Here is an 18,511-nt window from a genome sequence, read left to right on the forward strand (position 1 = left end):
CAGGAATATTCCGCGATATTCATTTTCTATTTTGCCTCTTTTTTTCCACGGAAAATTTCATTCCGTGCGTGTCACGCCTTTTGCAACATGGCGCAACATACCTGTCTATACTGCTACCTGTCAGGAAACTGTTACGCGCGGCGTAACAGACCTCCATCCGCTCCTTGAGAGAAAATGTAATAACGAGCGCTAAGCAGGAAAACTGCCGGTGGATATTAGGCATTAATTCGTGCAAATTGCCACCGAGACCCACTAACGTGCGTCGCGAAAACGTACGGAGAGAATTCAATGAGAATGGAAGAAAAGAAGAAGAAGAAGCGAAATGAGATACGGCGGATCTTGGACGTGACGCGATACGTTATTCAATATCTCAAAGATTACGCAAAGGTTCGAATGCCCCGACATTATCGTTCTCCGATACTCTATTTGAACTCTTGCGACAACAAGTGACAACGATGATGAATCCCCTTAAGCGGCAGTTAAATCGTACACATACACTCGCTCGGACCTACGCGAGTGTGTCGATACGAGTAGCGCGAGACTTTTACGCGACACAAAGTGCAATTTGATTGTTACACGACAAATCAGAAATTAGCGGAAGCACGTCCCATACACGTGAGTGTGTAATGTCCTCATCATCATCATCATATTCTTCTTCTTCTTGCATCTCTTGGTAATTATGACAAAACACTTCGATAGGACAAACACAATTACATGCAATTACGTGCAATTAAAGGAACGTCGTGCATAATCGAAGATGTTCTAGAATACAGCACATCCGGTTCTCTCGATTAAGCGGCTTACTGTGACTGTAGCTTAATGTACAATGTGTACTTTACTTCCTGTTTCTTTCTCTTTATCTCTTTCTGGTTCAAATCTCAGACCTTGAGCTTAATCTACAATGTGCTCTTTGCTTCTTATTTCTTTCATCTCTTTCTGATTAAAACCTTAAGCTTTAAGCCAGAAAAAGACAAATAACAGGAAACAAGAAGCACATTGCAAATTAAATTTTAACCCAAAAAAAGACAGAGAACAAGAAACAGGAAGCAAAGAGCACATTGTAGATTAGGCTTACGGCGTACCTTGACAATAACGCTGCAGCATCGCTGGAGAAACGAAGGAAAGTGGTCTTAATCAGCGTTGTTATCAGCGTATACTTCCGGGAAACCACGTGTCCGGTGGGTGGGTGAGTGGTTACTAAAGATCACGATGCGCGTTCAGTGAATACTTTTATCAAGTGATAACTTATTCAGTGATCTGATTCCGGCCTGAAACATCGAATTTCCTCTTCCGCGGCAACCTGTCCTCGCGTCCCGAGGCACCCTTCGCGCCCCGAGCGAATTGCATTGTCGGGAGTTGCGCGCCCGAAGTTTCCGCGGAACAATTTTATCGTATATTGCACGGCTGCTCCACGACACAGGCCGGGATGCGGTCGTTGTAATTATTATTTTACAAGTAACGACGTTACGGGGACGTCGTTGATAACGAACGGCGCATTGTTGTTATTCGGCGCGCAATTTTATAACGCGTCATCGCGCGCACCGGTAATCTCGTCCGCGGTTTATTCGGCTGAGAAATTACTTCGGGAATTACGGTGGCCTGCCGTTTTAATGGGCGATGTAACGAATAAAGTGACAACGAGATGGAGGTGCTAATTGCTAATCTATATTACACGATGTATCGCCGTGATGTATCAACGGTAAAAGTTACTCGATGATGCTGCGAAGTAAATCGATGATGCTGCGCGCATGTATAGATTCCTATATATCTCTATGTATAGTCTCTATGTATAGTGTCTCTATACATAAGCATCGTACACCTTTATACATTATATCCCGCATCCGTGCGTTAACAGGTGACTTTGCAAAAATCGCATTCAATGATGACTTTGCAGAAATCATATTTGATATTAATGCTGCAAAAACTGTTTGTTTTTATCGTGCATCTATATCTTGTAGCGCGGTGAGCAGATGAAGTAATCTTCTCTAGTAGAGGTATAGCCAATGTGATGCATATATACAGGCTGCACTCGCCGATTTTGGAGCGATATTTCGCGCGGGTGACCAGCGCTCGTTAGCTTTCAATTCGGAGACAAACAATCATAGCTTTGCGATACACCGCTCGACTGACGAATACACAATAGGGTTGTGGTTGATTTATGATCTTATTTGCTCTCGAATGTGTACACTTTTTCTAAAGTTATATAAAAATCTAATTCGCATGTAGGGAGACACATCTATATCTGTAACGGCGGCAATGTCAAATATCGGGTAATCAATTCCGGTGACTCAGTACGTCTGGAACAGTCTGGCGATTAACATATCTATTCGCTAATGGTGGAACAAGTTATTTATATTTGATTCGTCAGCAGCTTTATGTGTCTCAACGACAAAAATAAAAAGTTAAAAGTTAAAGGCTCTTTGATATTAAATCAATAAAGGAAATGATGGGGCCGATAAAAACCAAAACACGAATTCTTTAATACTATTAACAATATCAAAGTTAAATTTGTATTACAACTAATACTTGTTACTAGGATAAGACAGTGTCAAAATCGAATAGTCTACACGTTTTGCAAAAATAAAATGTTCAATATCGCATGAAGGTGTGTGAACAGTGCACGATGGTGATAAATTAGTGTTCAATTTTTATTTCTTTTTATAAGATTCTCTTGACAATATTTCCGTACTCAATTCCTATGTCAACAATGTATTTTATTTTGTATTTTATTTCATTATTTTAGTTTATTATTTCAAGTATATCGAAGTCGTGATGAAACATTGAAGCCTCTTTTCCGAGATGCTGATTGGTTCTCACTTGTGCATCACTATACTAAGAAAAAAATACTTGAAAAGTTTTTATCTGTAAAATAAAAAGTTTATTTGTGAAATATACAGTTTATTTTTATGAAATAAAGTCTATTGTTGTAAAAAATTAAATTTATATCTGTTAATAAAGTCTGCATCCCACAAATAATACATTTTTAAGTATTTTTTTCTAAATGTAGCCAAGATTGTACACACTGAAAAAAAATATATAAATATTTATTTATATGATATAAAATTTCTATGAAATAAAGTTCATTAAATAAACTGTAATTTCATTAAAATGAACTTTTTATCTTGCAAATAAATTTTCACATATCTTTTTCTAATTATATTTGAATTATTTGCGATTAAATGATTCACAGAGGTTACATGTTTTGATGGTTTGTGACGTAACGTTAATATTCGATAATTACAGTTTAGGGCCATCGCACATGTAATGACATAGTAATGACATAGTAATGACATGTAATGACATAGCTGCATATGCATAGTATAAAATCGTATGGACCAATAAGCATCGAGTCGCTATATTGATGCTCGATACTTAATATTCGATGCTCATTGGTCCATACAATCTTATGCTATGTATATGCAGTTATGTTATTTCATGTGTGATTATTTATTTTTTGTATCACGAGACGAGTTCAATATCAATTTATTTCCATAAGACGTAGAATATCGATGATTGTGACTAGATATAAAATGAAACATAAAACTATTACACTTTAACAATTAGAATCTCGAATAAGCTTTGCCTTCCCTATCAATTTTCCTTTTTTTAACTGAGTTTAACACTGACGTTAAGATATATACGGCACGACATCTACTATCGAGATGAACAATTCCGATGAAATTGGAAGAAATTTTCTTGACCGACCATAGGTGTTGCAACAAACACTTCCACCAGTTGATAATAGACTCAATCGAAGGAGCGACATCTACAATTAATTGCAATCTCAATTAAAAAACTAATCTGATTTACTCATTGTTGGTATAACATTGTCGCGGTTGCTCGAGCGCGAATATCCAAAAGACAATAATATCGATTAGTTATGATTTTGCCGCAACGCGTCACACATCACGCATTAGAAGTCACTAACTAGTGAAATACATTAACGCTAATTCAATTTACAGTTCCACCACTCATTGCATTACTCGCTGCGTCATATGAATAATTTCTATCTGGCAGAGGAAATACGTATTTGAACAATTTTGCGCGCGCACGCGCGTGCAGTCTTGACAGGTCTGGAACGTAATGCAACGAGTAAACTCGTTACATTACGATATTTATCGAGATAGATATCGCAATTCCATTGTTATTGTGTGTGTGAGGCAGTTCTGTTAAAACCATTTTTCAATTCGACACGGCACCAATACCGTTTATTTATGCGAGAGTTAATTGATGAGACCACAGCATGTGTGAACCGATCGTGAGTTAGTTGCACGCCATCCACCTCTTCGGCAACACGCGTCGCGTGTGATCAGCGTACGCGAATGCAGTCATCCGACTCGCAATCCACAGAATCTCAACGCTTCGATTCATCGAACTTAGTCGATATCACACCGTCTGTAACTTCAATTCAGTCCAATCAGATCACTGAGAGACCATTGATCGCTCGCAATTTATACAAGAAGATCTCTCTGCAGTCTCTCGAGGTGTTACCGACTTCATACCAAAGTTATACACCCCAAATATGGATTGTCCGAGATCAAGTGGAATCACGTAAGTGACGCATGTTCAAGTTGAAATCGAATACTTTGAATTGTTATTAGAGAAAGCTCGCGGGAAATTCGTTCAAAAATTATCACAAAGAGAATTGATATCAGAGACACGCTCGATCTTGAATTTTCTCCGATTTTTGAACCTTAATACTCCGCATCTCGATGCGAAAAAATTAGTACGATATAGTAGAAACGTGCTCTTGATTGAACTATTGAATAACAAACGGCGGATAAGTGAATTGTATCGCGCGATATGTTGCGACGTTCACGAAAGTAGATTACACTGAGCGGTACCGAGGACATCTCGATTTCGCAACGTTGCAATTGAAATAATTCGAAGCTCGCTTCGAAGACGCGATTAAAGTCATAAAGTTACGCGACGAAAAGTCATAACAAACGCATTTATTCAATAATTCATATATAATTCTGTTCAATAAAATGCATTTTATTGAAGAGAGAATTACTGTCCGAACGAGGAGCGGATGATGCCAGGACCAGGATTACTTTACGGGGAGTACCTGCGTTTAGACAAGATCCTGTCCGCGCAGAGACTTCTTAGCGCCGAGTACAGCAACGAAGTTCACGATGAACATCTCTTTATTGTCACTCATCAAGGTATCGACAGTTGGTCCCTGCGATTACGTATGCTGAATGTTAATTATCTCAATTGAACTAACAGGATAATATTGCAACTAACAGGCACGTTTAGCCTAAAGTTTCATTTAATCGACATTTCCATCGTTGCTTCATATATTTATTCCAACTGCATCAGCGCATGCATTTCAATTGTCGCAGCCTACGAGCTCTGGTTCAAACAGATTATTTTCGAGCTCGACTCCGTCAGGACGCTCTTTAACTCCGAAAACAACGCATCGTGCAACGGCTCCTCCAACGATCACTCGGCCAACCAGGACAACGGGGTCTCTCACGTCTTGAACGAGTCGAAAACTTTGGAAATTCTGAAGCGACTGAACCGCATTGTGCTTATCCTGAAAGTATGTTTCGTTCTTTTCTAAAGTAGTTATCCCAAAAAGCGATCGTTTCAAAAGAGGGCGGCACAATTTTATCTCGAACTAGCTTAAACTATCCGGCATTGTGCCCGGGCTTCTTATATCTAGAATATCTAAACTTAAATTACCACAAAGTATTAAGGGCATGAAGTCAAGGAAAGGGAGTGGAGTATTCAGGTTTCATGTTCAACCTACACTGAGAAAAAAAATACTTGAAAACTTATTTGTGAAATATAAAGTTGATTTGTAGAAATGAACTTTATATTCCACCGAAATAAACTTTATATTTCACGAATAAATGTTCAAGTATTTTTTCTTAGTATATATCTCCCGCAAAAAAGTAACTATGCAAAATTTGATCCAAATTGGTTAAAGGGTTAATAGGGAACATATAGATAGACATTCTCTATTATATATTATGTATAAATAGCAGGATGCAATCAGCAACAGTTTGTTGGCTAAACATTTTGTAAAGATGAAGGAGAAGTCAGAGAGCTAGAGAGCTCTCCTTCTTTCCGAAGTGGTGATGAATATGAAAGGTGAACGGCCCTTATTCGCAAGCCGATTAGCCCGCGACAGACTGCGGTCCCTTCGGCATCTAATTCAATTCTTCTGTGCCGTTAGACAAAGCTATTCACTGTGGCGACTTACATCTATTCTTACGAGTTAGAGAAAAATCCGCAGCTATGCACACGCGGGACTCTGTTCTAAATTATAAATTGAACATAATAATTTTCTTTCGGATTAATACTTATTACGACAATTCATCACGTTGGGTAACACACGACGATATAAAATTATTTTATACCAAATATAATAAACGTACATGGAAAAAACATTTGGTGAACCAAACCAAATTTAAAAATATTAAGAAGAAAAAACTCTTTTGAGGTATAAAATTAAAATAGGGCCTATGAGAGTTCAAACACTGATGCTATAGTGTGATAAAAACTAATATTAATATTAGTGAATGTCTTCTATACGATGCGGGAGGAAAATTTATTTATTAATTATTCATGAAAAAGTGATCAAAGGTCACCACTGAGAAGAGTCTGCGAATGTACCAAAACGCGTTTGGTGACCTTTGATTACTTTTTAATGAATAATTAATAAATAAGTTTTCCGCATCGTATGGAAGATATTCATTAATATTAATATTAGTTTTTATCACACTATAACACCAGTGTTTGAACTTTCATAAACCAAATTTCTGGTGGAATATAAACGAAGAAAGATCTGGGATTCTGGCAATTACAACTGAAATTTTCTGGCTTGTTCCTATTTTTCACCAGAAATTTGGTTAACCTAATCAAATGTTTTTCCGCGTAATAAACATAAATAACGTGCGAAAGAGAGAGAGAAAGAGAGAGAGAGAAGGGCGAGGGGGAGGGGGCTTGCATAATGGCGCCAGGAGTAATTCGTGCGGTTTGCTTCGTCCTCGCGATAAACCGGATCGATAGCGATATTATCCGGTTGACACGCGATTGATACGCGTGATCGACGCGACACTTTTACCTCCTGATTTAGGCGCGATGCTTCATCCGGCAGGTAGAGGACTGTGAGAACCACAGAAATATCACCGACGGCTGAGTAAGGTAATACCCTTAGACGACATGCGACACCCGGCCACTGACTCGTGCACGTACTTACGTTAGGTAACGAATCCGTTGCTCTCTATTTCGATACCGCAGTTGCGGTCATATCTTTCCTTATCCCGATTCACCGTGAGGCATCTCTCCGTGACGCTGCATTCTGAATACGCGCGGGAAACGTGATATCGAGAGTACCTTGAAACAGAATTACTATTGAAATCAGATCAATGTGCCTAGCGTGTGTCTATCAGCGTCTATTGTCCGTCCCGTCGTGCGGCAAGCGTGCAAAATACATTCACTCATGTGAAATCGATGGGAGCGTGTCGATTTGGAAGATTCACGAAGTCCGAGATGGCTCTCGATCTCTCGCATCCGACAGGATTCTCCTCGGGAGAAGTCATCTCCACATACTCGCGGCCGGACACGATCGCGCTCTATTATTTGTGCCTTGCTCGGTCGAATTTTCTCGAGCATCCTGTATAATGCCACGACGTACTGAAATATTAACGCACCGCGTCCGTCTTGTGTACTCGCGCACCCTTTGTTTACGGCAGCACCCGTAGAAGTGCGAGTGCAGTCGGGCTGAACAATCGATGAGGGTGTTTTACGCGCGCTTCTTTGTATTGGCGAGATGCCAGCTCTCTCTACTCGGTCGACCAGTACCGCACTTATATCTTATTAAATCGGTAATTTCGCTTAATCGACGTGACTGCGAGATTTCGCGCGAAATCAAGTAAGTACTAAGAGACGTAGTAAGGGAAGTAGTAAAAGAAGTAGTAAGGGAAGTAGCGTAGAATTAACATTGCATCGCTTGGCTCTCATCGTGAAATACGACCGACAATGGCAATCGTGTGTCCGTTGACGAGCGTTATCTCTTGCAGCTGTTGGTGGACCAAGTAACGATCCTGGAAACAATGACGCCACTGGACTTCATGGCATTTCGAGACTACCTGTGCCCGGCCTCGGGTTTCCAATCGCTGCAGTTCCGTTTGCTGGAGAACAAACTGGGCGTGAAGCAGGAGCACAGGGTGAAATACAATCAGAGTTACATGAGGGTCTTCGGCAGGGATCCCGAAGCGATCGAGGCGATCAAACGGTCGGAGGAAGAGCTCAGTCTCAGTACTCTGGTGCAGAGATGGCTGAGCAGAACACCAGGCCTCAAAACCGACGACTTCAACTTCTGGGGGGAGTACAAGCGATCGGTGGAAAAGATGTTGGCCGAGCAGGAAAAAGCCGCACACGTAATCACTCCTAAGCTTATCCATCTTGTCGCAAACGCAGAAGTAGTTTCTACTCCTTCTTGCTTTCTCATCTACGAGTATATAATTTGATCTACAATGTATCTTTGCTCTCTGTTTCTTTTCTTACCTGTCTCATAACCTTAAACCTCAAGCCAGAGAATGACAGAACAAGCCAGAGAGAACAAGGAAAAGGAAGCAAGGAACATATTGCAGATTAGGCTTAATAAGACGACGGTGGTCGTTCGAGTTCCAAAATTAAAGATGAACTTTCAGAAAGCAACGGAGGAACAGAACAGAGAGTACCTGTTGGCTAACGTTCACTCGCGGCAAGCGGTCTTCGACACGATTATGAACGAGTCCCTTCACAATGCTCTCGTGTCGCGCGGCGAGCGTAGATTTTCGCATGGCGCCCTTCAGGGAGCGATCATGATTACCCTGTATCGGGACGAGCCGCGATTCAGTCAACCGCATCAGATTCTTACGGCGTTAATGGACATCGACTCGCTAATCACGAAATGGAGATGTGAGAGCGTTTTTTGCCCTTTTTCTGTCTGTATAATGTTATTTAACACTTGCGTGTTGCTTTACACTTTAACCTGACTATTCTCATCGGAACGTCAGGCGGAAATACATGATCATTATTATTGTGCAACTTTGAAATAATTAACTATTGCAACGTGACGCTGAAACACGTGCTCGTATAAGAAAGAATTTACTTACATCATATCAACCAACGTAATCTTATCTGTTTACACTCAGAAGCTGAGAATATCAATTATTCTGTTAATTGAGTATCTTCTTATTCTTCTTGTTATTAGATAACCACGTTATCATGGTACAAAGGATGATTGGGTCTCAACAACTCGGCACCGGTGGCTCCTCCGGTTATCAGTACTTGAAATCCACGCTAAGGTATTTAAATTACATGCACATGCGAGTAACTTATTTGAGGAAAAATATCCATAAATGACGTTAGCATAGAAAGCGCTGCGAATGCAACAATGTTTTCGTGGTGTAATATTCTTTATTTATCGTAAAGTCTTATCATCGGACGATATGATACATAAATATTTTGCAATGTCAAAAGTCAGTTAATATATATCGTTTCCAGTGAAAATGAGAATGAAAGACTGAGAGAGAAAGAGTGTGTGTGTGTGTGTGTGTGTGTGTGTGTGTGTGTGTGTGTGTGTTGTGTGTGTGAAAGAGTGAGAAAGTGAGAGAATGAAAAAGAAAAAGGAAATCGTCGTATCTACTGTTTTGTGCTAAGCAAGAATTGTACCAAGAAGCATGTTCATAAAATGCATAGTGCGCCATGCCATCGTTGATATTTGCGTCAAATGATTACGCAAATATATTTTTAATAACAAACAATTCTTTCATGCATCTCAATAAACAGCGATCGGTACAAAGTCTTCCTGGATCTATTCAACTTGTCGACCTTCCTGATACCGCGTCATCTGATCCCACCGTTGACGAAACAGATGAAGACGAAACTGTCGATCGCCTGGAACGCGGACGACGATCAAGATAATGCCTCTGGAAGCTCTCTGGAAAGTTCCTGAATCATTGCGGCGTGAGTGCTAAACATGTCACGACGAATTTCATAAAACTGCAACCAATTTTTATTTCTGTAACACACATCAGGCGGCTGTAGTAGCACTATGCATCAGCACAAATTAAACGAAATGAATGTTTCGATGATAAGCTTTCGAAGTAGTCCATCGCAATGCTCTCTTTAGATTCCATTAAAAAAAAAAAATTATAAATAACGGCACGGGAGATACGGCATTATTAGCATATACGTAACAAAGAGTTTTATTGATTCGCAGTTTTACAACTTATACGCTTATGCTCCGCTTATAATGTACTTTTGTAGAAAGATACTGTGAAATATATGTCAGCACATTACCGTTTCTGTTCTGTGATTACGCGATTTGTTTTTCGCTGCGAAATGGAAGTGTGGCCTTATCATTTTATAGGTTGTCGCAATCGATTAATCAACTTCAGCCGACGACACTTGATTGGCTATACCTACGGGCACGTGTTAACACGTAACAGTCAATTAGCGCACGCATCACTCTAATTATTAGTCAATTGACGCAAGTATCTCACGAATAATCTTACCGCATAAATTGTTACCGATGGCAATGTAAAGATACCCTTTATCACCGAAGGTCGATCCCCACGAGTTCTTGACGATATAATGCGGTATCCCCGCTGACAGATCATATCCGACTATCTGCACCGCGTGATTCAAACTGTTGAACGAACCATCGCAATGATACTGTATTACGCCGCCTAAATAATTTTGCCAAGACATGGCATTCACAGCGGCTGCCACGGGTCCGTGAGTGGCGAGTGCTATCAGAAGCTCATCTTCCGCATCCACGAAGCTGGAACAAGCTCAGTAAATCAACGTCGAGCTCGACATGAAGACTTTTGCGACTGACTTCTGTTAATGCTGACAATTATCAGCTATGCTATTAACTGACATTAAATAGCAATAAAAAAACATATAATTATTCACACAATTTATGTATAAAAAGATATAAAAAGATATAAAAAGATATAAAATCATATCCACTGTTAAAGAAGTATTCTGATTTGAAAGGTTGCAAAAGAAAGGTATATTTACGGAATGATATTTGAGGCTTTGTCCATGAATATTAGATTTTGTTTCCGGGTTTGAGCCACCTGGATTCTTCTTTGTCCGATTCTGACGTTCCGCGAACATTTCAGTCCGCTTCATCAGTCCACATCGGGTCGTTCCTTCCTGATGAAGCGGATTGAAATGTTCGCGAAACGTCGGAATCAGACGAAAAAGAATCCGGAAACCAAATCTAATATATTTACGGAACTTTCTGTAAGGAAACGAAAAAACTGAATAATATCAAGCTTTGCATATTCTTTAAGTCTGATTTTAAAAATATATGCTTATTGTCTCAGTTACAAAAATGTTCTTCTTTTGTATATCCTAGTTACTAGAAGCTTACAAAGAAACATATACAGGTGATGTAAATCATTTTGGCACCTCTAAGGGTATCTAAATCGCAGAAACAAAAATATTTTTATTTAGGAGAAGCTTGGCTATCGTTTGCACTAAAATTAAACCAATATTACTATTCTAGAAAAAATCGTAGTTTATTAAAAATTTTAGTTTTTCCTCAAAAATGCTGTTAGCTTTTTATTAAGAAAAAGTTAATAAATATTTAATATATAAATTAATTAATATTTAATGTTTGTTCTAGTTGAAGCTATGGCTACACTTCTGAATAAGAAAGTTTTTTGTTTTTGCGTTTTAGATTCTAAGAGTGCCATTATCGTTTATATCGTCCGTATTCATATTTTTCGCGAACTCTTAGGATATAACATACAAAAGAAAAGTGTTTGTCTAAGCGTATTACTTAGATAATACAAATAGATTCTTAAAATAAGATTAAAAGAATATGCAAAGTTTGATACATTATTCGATTTTTTGTTTTTCTACAAAAACTTTCGGGAAAATATCTTTTTGCTCCCTTTCGAATCCCAGAATACTTCTTTCATAAGACAAATTTTATGTGTTAAAAGAAAAAGAGCCTATTATATATATATAAATAATTAATGTAGTCGACTTCTACAAATTTTAACAGAAAACTGAAAAAATGTAAATTAATTTTTTTCTCTACAAGCTGATTGAACGAAAATTAACTACCTGTCACATGTAAAATCCGTTATTCTAACACCTGACGTCTTCGCCAAAAGTCTGAAATAGTATTAGATCACTTTAAGATCGTCGTTGTGCTGTGAAAGTGCACGATTTTCTCGAAGAAAAGATGAGTACTTTTATACACCACTATACATCTTCTATACTATATATACCTACTTAGACAATTTACATTGATCGTTTCGCCGTGTGAGAGGATACACGCTGTCGGAAATGATTTTGGTTTTTGACATTAGTAGCCACGAAAGCAGACTGCATATGTCACCGCCCTGACATCCGAAATTGCCTGGCATACAGTCGATCATCTGCACGCGACGTGAAACGAGGGATTAAACATTCAGCTGCGACGAATTAACGTAAGCGGCGAAAGTCACGTTGAAAAACTGAAGGAATTGCTGGAACAAGGGCACTCGGAGTAGCTCGACAACATGTATCGATGATGTGGCCGACGATTAATCCGATAACGATAAGGCAAAAATATAAAAAATCTTGATCAAAGAGTCAAGAAACGGCAAAAATTGATACGAATACTGTACGGGCAAGTGTCTATTTCGCAGAGCACGATCTTCTTCCAGCAATTGCGTCACTTGTGAGGTATACGCGTGTCAGGAATATAGCGACCTACTTCCTGCACGCTAAAGGGATACAAAGTTCCGTTTTTGATGGCGTACATGGATTCGGCCATCCCGATGGTGCTGAATGCCCAACAGCCGCCGCAAATATCCTGACTTTGAATCGGTCCCACCACTCCTTTGTCGCGCCAATCTACCTTAGAAGGCACGCTAGTCGCCCTCTTGGTGCGATTAATCAAATTCTTGGAACGCCGATGATAATACGATGCTGCGATATGCGCTTGACCTAAGTGAAAATAACCGAACACGTATCAGTGACATATTATTATAGCGATAAATTAGAACACGGAGTCGTACTATACTTATATTTAGTCAGTCACGACCTCGAAGAATTTCCGCTAACTTAAAGAAACAATTAATGTATGATAAATTGAATTTTACAGACGTTACGTCACTTTGTTCTTAAAAGAAGAGTTGAATCTCTTCAATGATATTTAACCTTACCTCGTGAAGGTAAGTCAGGAAGCAGAGCCCGCTGTAAAAATTCATCCTCTGATAAGTCGGAGAATTCCGTCAGACCGTAATACGCGCTTTCTTGCGACGATCGAAAACCGTTCAGCCTTTCGATATATTGTAATGACCTCTGTAATTAATTATTTTCCTTTTCTTCCGATCCATACATGACGTAAAAAATTGTATTTACCCAGTATGAAATATATACGAAATAATTCACTAAAAATTTAATTATAAAATACTATCAGGATCTGTATCAATCTCTCTTTCGAAATGGGACAACGTGAAAATTGATATTATACGACAAAAAGCAGTATTATGGATCGTAATCTCTACTGAATCGTAATCCTGACAGTTAATTAAATGCCTCGCAGCAATGTCACATGCTGACAGCTAATGACTCACGCGTTTGCACCTTTTGTTGGAGCTGCTTTAACTACTTCGATAAGCGACCAGAAAAAATATTCGAGCTTTCAATACACTGACAGAAAACACATGAATGTATACGTGTCGAACAAAACAGCGAATTGAACAATTTGAATCCAACAATATTATCGCGCAACCCTTTGAACCAATCACGCGATTATGTTATAATCGGCTTGAGACAAATCGACTTATCGTTCACCTGAAAGCGATCGAATCGCTCTTTATATTCGGACGAGTCGTGCCGATAAGATTTATTGTATTTGGCAACGTAATCGGCGAACAGTTTGGTGTCCTCGGCATTTTTGTCAGGCCCCACTCTTATCGGTACCATAAAAAAACAGAGGCTCACTACCAGCACTATCACCACCACCGTTCGCCACTCCATCACACAAGCGACGCAAAGCGCGTATTCCCGATAGGCGACGACTTCAGGCGACAAGCAAAATGACGTAAGCATAAGAATGTCAAGCAGTGCGAGAACGAGAGAGTGTTCGTATTAACTATATTATTTTTTATCTCAGAAAATACACAACAGATGGCATTGGGATCAACCTGCCCGCGAAATTTAATTTATATCAGAAGATAAAAGAGTTACAAAATTTACAACGAAGCAATATATGTTAAAATCTAGATACTAGTAAAGGAAAAAAATTGATAATCCCTTTCTAATCTAGGAAATAGTAAGACATACACATGATGTGTATATCGCCGTGTGTATATCGCACGTAAATATACATGCATGCATGTACATATGTGTGTATATGTATATATTATGCATGTATATATGTACACATGTGTATATTTATATATGCAAGTATATAAGTATTCACCGCCTTCACGAAGAATTTGAAAATTACATTAAACGGATATTCTTGTCAAAGTTATGGTGTGGCAAACTGTTGGAGACAAACAATCCGATTTTTAGCTTGATAATGACGCGACATGTTTGTAAACTAAGCATAAATAATATTATCAGAAAAAAAGGGAAAGGAACTAACGTTTAAATTTAAATTAGAATAATATTATAAGCAATATAAAAGTGGGTGCGATAGTTACAACCTAATGTACGTAAAATTTGACTAAATAAGAAATATATAATCGATACAGTTTACAACAAAGTGATATACTGAGAAAATATAGTCAGGAGTACACATCTTTGTGGTGTAAACACATATTTAGATATATCGGTCTTATAATATTGATTTCAACAAATTTAGACGGACTGCCTGGCGCCACTTAACGGTGTCATGAAGAAACATCTGGGTATATCTGATATTGGTTTGAGTCTTAGCTAAGAGCTTCAAGCTTACCCTGTAAGAAAAAATTGATAGAGAACGATAGAATAAAATAATTGTTTTCTATCGTTTTGAATATGGATTTTGATTTGCGAATTCACAAATGTGAATAGTATTTTATCGTATACGATAGAATATAATAGATAGTGGTAGAATTTCTATCGTTACCCATACAGCACAAAATTTCCTGGAGACGTCCCACAGATGTCCTTAGGACGTAGAAATATCCCCAGGACGTTCTCAAGACGTACTCTGGACGTCTCCTGAATATTTGTGCTGTTAGGGTAGTTTCCTATAGAATACAAAATCGTGTATAACCAGATAAAATACGATAGGATTCATATCTGAGTTTGCGAGCGTCAACGATACAGCTTAAAGAAAACGACTCAAATTGATAGAAATCCTATCGTTTTCAATCGTTCTCTATCAATTTTTTTTACCAGGGTAGCTTTGAACTGAATGACCCATTATATTTAAGTGTATATCGCACCAGAGAGAAGCCTGAGAGCGGCCACCAGCTTGATTTTAGTGATCAGAGCTAGGCGCTTTTCGAGACGCCATCTAACAAAGTGGGCCTTTACTACGTCCGTTAGGCGCATTTTCGCGGTGATAATGATAAAATACGCCTGGTTCGTGCCCGTTGTACTTTCGTACAATGATAGTAAGTTAGAAAAGGACAGACGTCCAATCACTCTATTCTTGTCTCATCACTGATGAGCGGACCGCGTGATGTAGACATGAAGCGAGCTACAAACTTATCCCCATACAGCACAGATCTTGCAGCAACATTGCAGCAATATTGCGGCAACACTGCTGCAACTTTTTAACATTTTTTAACTTTTTTTAACATTTCTGCAACGTTGCAGCAATATTGCTGCAAGATCTATGCTGTATGGGTCGCTAGCGACAAACTTATCGCAAAGCTAGATCTCTCATCAGTCTCGTCTTTCTCGCGCTGCGTTCTGCGTAATTTTGTAAGAAAAAAGGATTTGGAAACTGGACAATATGAAACAATAAATAAATATACAAGTTTAAACACGCTCATATTTTTGCTTATTTCTCGGCAGCCACAAAAGATATCGATGTGACTCAAAGAAAACAAAGTTCTCCACAATTTATCCTGTTGGAATTCAGAATTTATAATAATGCTATTAATAACGGTTCGTTAAATAAGCCGTGGAAGCGTGCGCACTTTTTGACGTCGCTGACAGCCTTTTCATTACCGATTGCATTTTTCGTGCATTTCTCGGCAACCACTAAAGATATCAAAGTGACACAAAGGGCACTATCTGCCCTACAATTTATTTGATTGGAATTGGTAGTTTATAATAATATAAATAATATCGAAGACTCGAAACACCTCGGTTCGAATCCCGGCTTAAGGACATGCTGGAGTGGACGACAAACTTGCTAAGCGTCAATAACGTAGACGCGATTAAAACGATTCAAAACGTAGAAAACGTTATCTTCATTTACCGATATACACTATATACGATACCGATATACGATTCATAAATGCCTTTATACTTCCGGCATCTAGAGAATTGGACTTGTTCGATCTGGCGCATCGTTTCTCAGTAAGCATGGATCGTGACTGTTAGTTAATTATCGGTTCTTCCAATAACTAACAATCACGATTCACGCTTATTGCGAAACGATGCGCCAGATCGAAAAGTTTTTATCAATGGATATTCCACTCACATCTTGTTAAACCAAACAAAAAAAATTCAAGTCTTACAAATGCTTAAAATGAGTTAAGAAACAGTTTCCTTATTTTTTATCAGTCACGTCTTTTTGCACATTTTTCTAAGGATTGAGCTACTCAGTATTCTTAAAGGTATGGAAATGCTTGACTCGTTGAACTATTGCGAAAATCTCAGAACTAAATTCTTTGGTTGAATCATTCTTACTCCGGCGAAAATTCCAATTCTTACTTTACTTCACGTACCCAATGCGATTTACGTCTACGTGCATGCAATCTACGTAAAGTGACGCTTTGTGTCTATTATATGAGCGTCTAAATTGAGTGCTCACCATTGCGCGTCGTCCCACGGTGTCCAGGGTCCACCAGCTATCCTGTCGTTGCATCTGACACTGCAATGGTCCTCGCGTCCCACGTCACCTGTAATTCACTCCCGATCGCGGTAATCGAACGGAGGTTTCACGAAAAATCCCGTCTTTTTTGGAAGATACACTCCGAGTTGCGAATTGCGTATGAAATATCGCGAACTGCCTTTTCGAGGAAATGTCGGCTTTTTGGATAAACGATGAGTACGACAATTCAGCAAAGGTCCGATCGAATTATAGTATATCGCTTTGATACGCGCGCGATGCGAATCGAAGGCCGATCTCGCGAAATCTTTCGACACGTGAGCGAAGTAATCAGTAGCTGCCACGTTATTTTCTAAATTATTTCGCGCCGATTTTTAATACCCCATTTTGACTTCGCCATAATTAAGGCGATAATTAACACGAATTGGGACGCGTAGATCTCGCGAGCAGGTGCTGCGGATTTTACTGCGACAAGTAATTACCGCGTTTCATTTACTTTTGCTGTACTAATACTCTTGTTAGTACTAATACTAATACTAATACTAGTACTAATATTCGAATAACAAATGGTAGTGATAATAATAACTGATCGACAATTGTATGATAATATCCGCGAGTGGATAATAGCTGAATAACGATGATCGAATAATCGGTAATAACAATGAGTAATAATAATTGAGCAACGGCGATAATAACTGAATAAAGACGAGGTAAAAAAAATTATCGTAACGGCACGCCCGAGTTGCTTTCCTGTGCGTAATAGCAATAATTAAATAATAACCGAATAAAGAACTAATAATATTAAAACAATAAATGGATGCTGGTAATATTTGATCGATATTGAGAGAGGAACTTGATTACGTTTTTCTATCTAACAAGTAGAAATGTAAATAAAACGCGGTAATTACTTATCGTGATAAAACCCGCAGCACCTGCTCGCGTGAGAACTACACGTCTTAATTCGTGTTAATTATCGCCTTAATTATGGCGGAGTCAAAATGCGGTATTAAAACTCGGTGCGAAATAATTTGGAAAATAACGCGGCAGCTCCCATTGTACTCGTCTCGACGGTTGAGAGTGTTATGGCGTGTTGCTCGAGCACGTGTTCACGCACACGTGTTTACTAGGGCCGCGCCCCCCCCCCCATCCTAGTGCTGCTCAGTCAACAGCCCGAGCGGCCGTTACGACGATCGGTTTACCTAGCTTTGTGGAGCTTAGAGTTTTTGTTAGAGCCGTTATTCAGGTATTGTTATTACCGATTATTCGATCATCATTATTTCGTTATTATCCACTCACGGATATTATCACACGATTGTCAAGCAGATATTGTTATCACTACCATTTAACATTCGAGTATATTATTACTTCTTTATTCAGTTTTTATTTATTCGGTTATTATTGTTTATAAGCATAGGAAAGCAATTCGGATCATACGATTATCGATCAGGTATTATTATAATTATTATAAAAAAAGTAATAATATTCGAATAATATAAATGGTAGTAATAATAATACTTGATCGAAAATCGTACGATAATATCCGTGGGTAATAGC

At 38.8% G+C, this 18,511-nt stretch overlaps 2 protein-coding genes across 6 annotated transcripts; one reads left to right on the top strand and one right to left on the bottom strand.

Annotated features, from left to right (window-relative positions):
- Positions 1–474: 474 nt before the first annotated feature.
- On the top strand, positions 475–10,519 carry LOC116853291 (tryptophan 2,3-dioxygenase). Of its 4 annotated transcripts, XM_032834302.1 has the most exons (9): positions 475–1,186; positions 3,963–4,551; positions 5,005–5,165; positions 5,346–5,545; positions 8,034–8,393; positions 8,667–8,916; positions 9,212–9,305; positions 9,790–9,966; positions 10,373–10,519. In XM_032834302.1, exons 2-8 carry the CDS (start codon positions 4,523–4,525, stop codon positions 9,953–9,955), a joined length of 1,260 nt encoding a protein of 419 aa, XP_032690193.1. In that variant the 5' UTR covers positions 475–1,186; positions 3,963–4,522; the 3' UTR covers positions 9,956–9,966; positions 10,373–10,519. The 4 variants fall into 4 exon arrangements, with proteins under 4 accessions (XP_032690193.1, XP_032690194.1, XP_032690192.1 ...); XM_032834303.1 differs by lacking the exon at positions 10,373–10,519 and having other exon boundaries at positions 476–1,186; positions 4,476–4,551; positions 9,790–10,301; XM_032834301.1 differs by lacking the exon at positions 10,373–10,519 and having other exon boundaries at positions 493–615; positions 9,790–10,301.
- Positions 10,303–14,067, bottom strand: LOC116853292 (cathepsin O-like). Of its 2 annotated transcripts, XM_032834304.1 has the most exons (7): positions 13,810–14,064; positions 13,176–13,314; positions 12,725–12,957; positions 12,259–12,404; positions 12,088–12,138; positions 10,518–10,786; positions 10,303–10,424 (listed from the first exon to the last, which is right to left on the bottom strand). In XM_032834304.1, the coding sequence occupies exons 1-7, from the start codon at positions 13,993–13,995 to the stop codon at positions 10,387–10,389; spliced, it is 1,062 nt and encodes a 353-aa protein (XP_032690195.1). In that variant the 5' UTR covers positions 13,996–14,064; the 3' UTR covers positions 10,303–10,386. The 2 variants fall into 2 exon arrangements, with proteins under 2 accessions (XP_032690195.1, XP_032690196.1); XM_032834305.1 differs by having other exon boundaries at positions 10,303–10,786; positions 13,810–14,067.
- Between the last annotated feature and the right edge of the window lie 4,444 nt (positions 14,068–18,511).

The sequence above is a fragment of the Odontomachus brunneus genome, unplaced genomic scaffold (assembly GCF_010583005.1).
Source record: "Odontomachus brunneus isolate Ranch 3 - 2012 unplaced genomic scaffold, Obru_v1 Obru_scaffold_301, whole genome shotgun sequence".
Classification (NCBI taxonomy): Eukaryota; Metazoa; Arthropoda; class Insecta; order Hymenoptera; family Formicidae; genus Odontomachus; species Odontomachus brunneus.

Coding starts and splice junctions, on each gene's coding strand:
- LOC116853291 (XM_032834302.1), top strand. CDS start 4,523: ATGGATTGTCCGAGATCAAGTGGAATCAC. Junction 8,394..8,666: donor AGCAGGAAAAAGCCGCACAC/GTAATCACTCCT, acceptor ATGAACTTTCAG/AAAGCAACGGAGGAACAGAA. Junction 9,306..9,789: donor TACTTGAAATCCACGCTAAG/GTATTTAAATTA, acceptor CTCAATAAACAG/CGATCGGTACAAAGTCTTCC.
- LOC116853292 (XM_032834305.1), bottom strand. CDS start 14,067: ATGCTTACGTCATTTTGCTTGTCGCCTGAAGTCGTCGCCTATCGGGAA. Junction 12,139..12,258: donor GATCAATGTAAATTGTCTAA/GTAGGTATATAT, acceptor ATACTATTTCAG/ACTTTTGGCGAAGACGTCAG. Junction 10,787..12,087: donor ACGGATTTTACATGTGACAG/GTAGTTAATTTT, acceptor AGCTTGTTCCAG/CTTCGTGGATGCGGAAGATG.